Genomic DNA, 7,017 nt, shown 5'->3' on the forward strand with positions numbered 1-7,017 from the left:
TTGAACTCACCCCGACCTGAGCCAGCTCTGCACAAATGACTCCACGGAGAGTTGGATCCAGAATGAACACCAGCAGTCGGTCAAATGATTGCTGGAACAAGGTCTGATTCTGGAAGAGAAAGGCATCTATTCTTTACATCAGTTTAGATCAGAATATTTAGAGTTCTGTTGATTATATCTAATAAACATGCTACACATATCACAGACTACAAGTAGTTTGTGTTGTTACCCTGGCGTTCAGATCGGCCAGTTCTCCAAGAATCATCCTGCCTGCAATAGTGATGTAATTGTAGGGTGCCGTATCACTCAGAATGATCTGTAAAAAGAAATAAAATGTGTTGGGAAGTACATACTGTACTGACACTCCAGTATAAACAGAGAGTAACAGAGCACAGAGAAATCATGTTTTAGCTTACAGCAAAGGCCTGGGGCAGGGCGTTCAGCTTCAGAGGAAAGATAGAAATCTCATCCCAATGAAGGTTAAAGGAGCAGTGCTTACAATAATGCAGGCACCTGCCCAGCCTCAGGAGGGAAGGTGTATCCAGCTGCCTGTAAATGAAACACTGTTTCTTACTTCCACAAACACAATCGGCTGAAGTTATGAAGAATATGATAATAGATGAGTTTAGTAGTACCTCAGGAGCGCTCTGGCCAAAATAATCAGAGATCGGCTCAGGCGTGTATATTGAATAAAGCAGAGGAGACTCAGGTGGGGGCTGTGGAGGAGGTGTCAGTGTAGTGTGAGAAGGTGACAGTGGAGTTGGACGAGGAGGTGACCATGGCTTGTAAGGAGGTGTAAATGGAGCTGGAGGGGGAGGAGATGGTGGCGTGTGAGGAGGTGTCAGTGGGTCAACAGGAGGTGACCATAAAGTTCTAAGAGGTTTCTGTGGAGCGACAGGAGGAGGTGACACTGGAGTGTAAGGAGGTGTCAGTGGGTCTACAGGTGGAAGAGGTGGTGAAGTGTGGAGGTGAAGACGGTGTCAGTGGAGCTGGAGGATGGGAGGTGTGGGTGCAGTGTGAGGAGGTGTCAGTGGAGCTGGAGGAGTAAGAGGTGTGGGTGCAGTGTGAGGAGGTGTCAGTGGAGCTGGAGGAGTAAGAGGTGTGGGTGCAGTGTGAGGAGGTGTCAGTGGAGCTGGAGGATGGGAGGTGTGGGTGCAGTGTGAGGAGGTGTCAGTGGAGCTGGAGGAGTAAGAGGTGTGGGTGCAGTGTGAGGAGGTGTCAGTGGAGCTGGAGGATGGGAGGTGTGGGTGCAGTGTGAGGAGGTGTCAGTGGAGCTGGAGGATGGGAGGTGTGGGTGCAGTGTGAGGAGGTGTCAGTGGAGCTGGAGGAGTAAGAGGTGTGGGTGCAGTGTGAGGAGGTGTCAGTGGAGCTGGAGGATGGGAGGTGTGGGTGCAGTGTGAGGAGGTGTCAGTGGAGCTGGAGGAGTAAGAGGTGTGGGTGCAGTGTGAGGAGGTGTCAGTGGAGCTGGAGGATGGGAGGTGTGGGTGCAGTGTGAGGAGGTGTCAGTGGAGCTGGAGGAGTACGAGGTGTGGGTGCAGTGTGAGGAGGTGTCAGTGGAGCTGGAGGAGTACGAGGTGTGGGTGCAGTGTGAGGAGGTGTCAGTGGAGCTGGAGGAGTACGAGGTGTGGGTGCAGTGTGAGGAGGTGTCAGTGGAGCTGGAGGATGGGAGGTGTGGGTGCAGTGTGAGGAGGTGTCAGTGGAGCTGGAGCTCAGAAGAAGGCAACTCTGCTGCCGAAATTTAATACATAAACAGATACTTGTTAACAAGATAAAAAAAAACAAATGCCTTTCTGGACAGATTCCTTTCCATTCAACATTTGGCCCCAAGCAAAAATAATAAAATAATAGTTTTGTCATTTCTTGACAGTTTATTATCATTGAAACCTGTTATTTTCTGTTCACACCAAACTTCAAAACTGAAGCCCTGTATTAAAGCGACTTGTTTACTTTTTGACTGTGTTTTTTAAACGTTACTAAAAACAAGCACCACATTTTATCAACCAGAAGAAATATAGACTCGATAAATGATCAGAGCATCGCTAGCATCCAGACCTTTATGTAAAAATACTTATATTTCATATTTTATAAGGTCTGGCTGATAAAAAGTGCTGTTTGTGAGAGCTATAATTCAGTCTCTCCCCTGTTCTGATTTTAATGATCCGGAGAGTTGACATGTTTTCTTCTAAAGTTAATGTTAAAGAGAAAAACTGCGCAGATGTGACTGGAGGAACTCTTCAGAAAGTCTGCAACGGTCAGATGTGTCCGTGTATTTGTGTCGTTAAAGGGATAGAAGTGACGACTCTCAGTTTTGTAAAATATAGAGCAGAAAGTGAAGGGCTCGTGTGACACAGAAACGGACTGTGGACGGCAAAATCCCGGACAGTTTTGGAATCCCGGCCGGGAGGATTTTTTTAGGTACCGAAAAGAGGACATGTCCGGCAAAAAGAGGACGTCTGGTCACCCTGTGTAAACAGGTTTGGACTCAGACGTCATCTCTCAGGCTGAAGGAAGCTGCAGTAGAACCTTGGTGTGTTCCATTGAGTGTACTTTTAAACGTAATGTTATTATTTAAATTTCAGTCGTTCACCGACTTTCTCAGAGACAGACGCACACTGCTCTACTCTCGAGACTCTGCGCTTTCTGCGATGGACTTTCCACTTTTTCGTCGTGGGCTCAGTCTGCGTCCAGTGCTGTACTTCACTGGATTTACCACTGCAGCTGTAGCTCTCTGTGCTTTTCTTCACAGGAGGCACAAATCGAAGCGGTCAGCTGCAGTAGCTCTGAAAGCGGACCACTTGGAGGGTAAGTATCTTTTCTCCCAAAACTTCACTCAGTAATTATACTTAGCAAAATACTTAAAACATGACCGCTCCCTGTGGGCTTGTGTCTTGTTTAACCCTTTGATAGCGTTAGTGTGGTTACGGAGCTGTATTGACGCGCATCGACCATTAAGCGGCACTGTAAACCACTTGAATGCAATTTTCTGAGGATTTGTTGGACTTCTAAACTCATAAGTAGATGCGGCTGTGGACAAAAGTAATTCATTTTATTTAGTTTAGTGTTTTATTGCTGCAAAATGGCAAAACATTATGTGTTTCAGCATTTTTTGTTATTTGTTGTCATGGCAACGCGACGGCCTGTGATTCGAGTCAGTGTCGATTCTTTGAATCAGTTCAAATGCTCTGACGCCACATAAAACTCCCTCTCTCTTATATTCTCTCTCTCTCTCTCTCTCTCTCTCTCTCTCTCTCTCTAATTCTCTCCCTCTCTCTCTCTCTCTCTCTCTAATTCTCTCTCTCTCTCTCTCTCTCTCTCTCTAATTCTCTCTCTCTCTCTCTCTCTCTCTCTCTCTAATTCTCTCTCTCTCTCTCTCTCTCTCTCTCTCTCTCTCTCTCTCTCTCTCTCTCCCTCTCTCTCATTCTCTCTCTCTCTCTCTCTCTCTCTCTCTCTCTCTCTCTCTCTCTCACCTGAAATGCTACCATTTACATGTTGCTAGTTTATCTGTTGTAATGATGAATGTGTTTATTCTGTTGTTTTAATCTGACCACAGATCTACAGGAGCTGGCTGTTACGTTGCCAGTGGCTGACCAAAGCTATGAGGTAAAATCACATTATAAACCATTCATAGATTTCAGACAACATAGTACTATTTGCTCTGAATTTCATATTTAACTGCAAATATATTTTCTTACTCAGGATCTCATTGCACCAGATGCCCAGGGGCCCTCCAGCCGGCTGTGGATCATACCACGGTTGACACTGAAGGTGAGAAATACAGCCTGTCTGCTGTTTAGACAAAATTATTATTCTTTAGTTTCTCCAGCTTTTAATCAGAAGTGTTCTGGTTGTCCATAAAGTTTTCATTCCTCTTTGTTCTGGTCCAACAGGAGAGCTGTGGGTATGTTCTGCGTGTCCACAGGATGCAGGCCACAACTATCTCTCGGAGTTTTTCTAATGGTGAAAAGGTTTGTACTTATTTATGTATTAAGAGTGGACATCTAAGAACAGAGTGATAATACCATCGTTATTATTCTTTCTCCATGGGTCATTACTGTTCATTACCTCTCTCTTAATGTTCACAGCAAGTGGAGGTGACTATGCAGCACAAGTCTGTGTATAGAGGCCTGAAAAGTGAACATTGGTGGGTGCTCACCAATGACTTCTACCACCTGTTTCCAGAGGTAACGTTATAGAAATGAATGGAAATTATGTTTATGGTGTTCATCAGTCTGTCAATGCTTTTATAGTTTAAAGATAATAACTCACGACTTGATAAACTTTCTTTAATGACTTTACATCTGCTTTAAGAATTATAAATAAAGCATTGTTTTCCAGGTCTGTGTGCTAGTGCTAGCTTTGTGCTAATCAAGCATCCATCCATCCATCCATTATCTGTAACCGCTTATCCAAGCAGCTGAATGGAAAATTCGCTGTCTGCAACCTCAGCGGGCGGCACTGAGGAAAATCTGTCTATTATTTGTGCAGTATGAAAATAGAAGGTCTGTCTCTTTTGCAGGACTCACAGCTCCCTCCCATGCACTTTGCCACCGTGAAGGCTGTGGCCTACATTAAGGTAAAGCTAGTACCAGTTTCAATAGTGGAGCTTTTCACCAAAGAATGATCAGTGGCAAAATGATTGTGGAGTAATTGTGATAAAACACTTCCTCTGCTCTTTCAGTGCGTTGGACGCCAGATTTCTGTGCTGACTGCCAACCTCAGCACGGAGTCGACCATCACCTCTGTGACCCGCTCGCAGTTTCTTGTAAGAGTTTCCTGATGATGTACTTTCACTAAATAAGCAATTACTCTTGACATTCTGACTTCCTGTACCTCATTTATTTATTGTTTTTCTGTGTGTTTTTCCAGCAAACGAAAGTGTCCAAGACGTACAGAGGAGTCACTACCGAGGATGGGTGCTTTCGTTCTTCTGAGTCCAGCAGCACCCATATCCTTGAGACTCCAGTGGTTCCACAGCTAGCTCCCAGACCTCTTGGACCACCACCTGGGTTCCACTGAACCACATTTTACCATATCCTTTAAAGCATCTTTCATTATACTTACTTTTTAGTTAGTGAAATGTGTAGCATACAGTTTACTCTGTGACAGCTGTTCTTATTCTGCTTTAGTCATTTTACATGTACACAGCTGTTATTTGACATGTTTATTAAAATGTGTGTGTGTTGTTTTTTTTTTACAGGTGTCACAGCCTTTCCACCATCATCTCTCTCTCTCTCTCTCTCTCTCTCTCTCTCTCTCTCTTTCTCTCTCCACTCTCTAACTCTACTTTTAAAATACTTTTGTTCGTGTTCATTTTTGAGGATTCTGAAAAAAAAAAAGTTAAAAAAAAAGTAATAAGTAAAAAACCAAAAAGCTACATTAGACTCTGATAAACTAGACCTACCAAATAGGAAGTGATTTTACTGTACTGCTTTAAAGTAATTAGAAGCCAAATCTAACTTAATAATTAACCTGTTTTTAGCGTATTATAAAATTGTAGCTTCTAGTAAGTAGTTCACAAAACTAGTAGAAACCATTGTCAATTTTTTTTCTCCACTGACTATTGGTGGATTTAGTAGATTTACAATGAAAGACTTTTGCTTTGCATACTGTTAGCCCCCTTTTACCCTGTACTTCAATGGGCAGGACCCCCACAGGATGACCACATAGCAGGTATTATTCTCAATGCTGTAAGGACATTGACATGGTGGTGGTGTGTTAGTGTGTGTTTCACTGGTATGAGTGGATCAGACACAGCAGTGCTGCTGGAGTTTTCAAAATGTACCCAGGCATCGTCCACAGTTTGTGTTAGTGATCCTCTGGTCTTTTGGTCACGGGAGGCTGTTGGGTGGGTATTTTTGGTTAATAAACTGTTCTCAGTCCAGCAGTGACACTGAGGGCTTTAAAAACCCAAGAAGCACTGCTGTGTCTGAGCCACTCACACCATTACCACACACACTGTCCTGGGGGGATCCTGACCTTTGACCAACAGGCTGAAAAATGGCTAGGTATGCAGGACAACAACCTGTGGGGTTTAAAAACTACAGCAGCACTGCTATGTCCACCAGCACATCACTTACTATCAGAGCACCACCAAGTCAGTGAGAAGGACGCATTACATGTAATACCTGCTCTGGGGTTTTACACTGGGAGGTCCCAAACACTAAAGAACATGGAGTGGAGCAACAGGACTACAGTCTGTGTGTGTAGAACTACAAAATGCACATTTACAGCCAGTGAAGTTGGGCAAAAAAGTATGCAGAGCAACAAGTGGATTATATTCTGTAGTTGTAGAACTACAATGGGCACCCATATGGTCAGTGGAGCTGCTCAAATGGACAATGAGTGTGTAAACCTAGAGATAATTTTAATGTAAAAGCTGGTTGTAGTAAATTAGTTTGCAAAAAGTATTTTGAAGTGATTATATTTCTGCATTTTAAGTAAATGACAAATTCCATTTTAATAACAACAAAAAATAAACAATATAATAATAATAATAATAATAATAGTAATACTTAAGCACTTTTGAAATCGCAAGCAGATTAACAGCACTTATTAGGTTATATATTACTATGCATAAATTATTCAAAAACATGTTTAACTCTAACAATAGTGTCATTAATTAGGTTAGTAGATGAATCCTCTTTATATAATCCAATGTGCAGTAACAAAAATAAATATCCTGGTTAAAGCATTAAATAAAACCTTTATAAACTCAGTTTCTTGTCTGACTTTCATTTACCAGTGTGCTCTTTACTTGTTAGCGTTATGATCATGTTATTAGTTAAATACAGCTCAAGAGAATGAACAAATCACACATTTATTTTACAAGAAGTACCACTTTTTCTGGAAATGAGGTTTATTTCATTCATTACATAAGTTTTTGCGAGACAAACTACATGTCAATTAGGATTGTATGTTGTTTGAAATTGTGTTTATTTCTTTGACCACGTAGAAGACATTAGATGTAGAAGTGCAGACGAAAGAGGAATCTGTGATTTGTTCACTGTCTTGAACTTT

The 7,017-nt window shown here is 42.5% G+C and overlaps 1 protein-coding gene across 1 annotated transcript; it reads left to right on the forward strand.

Annotated features, from left to right (window-relative positions):
- Nucleotides 1-799: 799 nt before the first annotated feature.
- LOC136695025 (uncharacterized) lies at nt 800-5,209 on the forward strand. The gene is made up of 12 exons (XM_066668841.1): nt 800-844; nt 899-1,044; nt 1,460-1,682; nt 2,352-2,527; nt 2,747-2,802; nt 3,551-3,600; nt 3,697-3,765; nt 3,888-3,965; nt 4,083-4,181; nt 4,517-4,573; nt 4,679-4,762; nt 4,867-5,209. The coding sequence occupies exons 1-12, from the start codon at nt 800-802 to the stop codon at nt 5,014-5,016; spliced, it is 1,233 nt and encodes a 410-aa protein (XP_066524938.1). The 3' UTR covers nt 5,017-5,209.
- Nucleotides 5,210-7,017: the final 1,808 nt, after the last annotated feature.

The sequence above is a fragment of the Hoplias malabaricus genome, chromosome 4, assembly GCF_029633855.1.
Source record: "Hoplias malabaricus isolate fHopMal1 chromosome 4, fHopMal1.hap1, whole genome shotgun sequence".
NCBI lineage: Eukaryota > Metazoa > Chordata > Actinopteri > Characiformes > Erythrinidae > Hoplias > Hoplias malabaricus.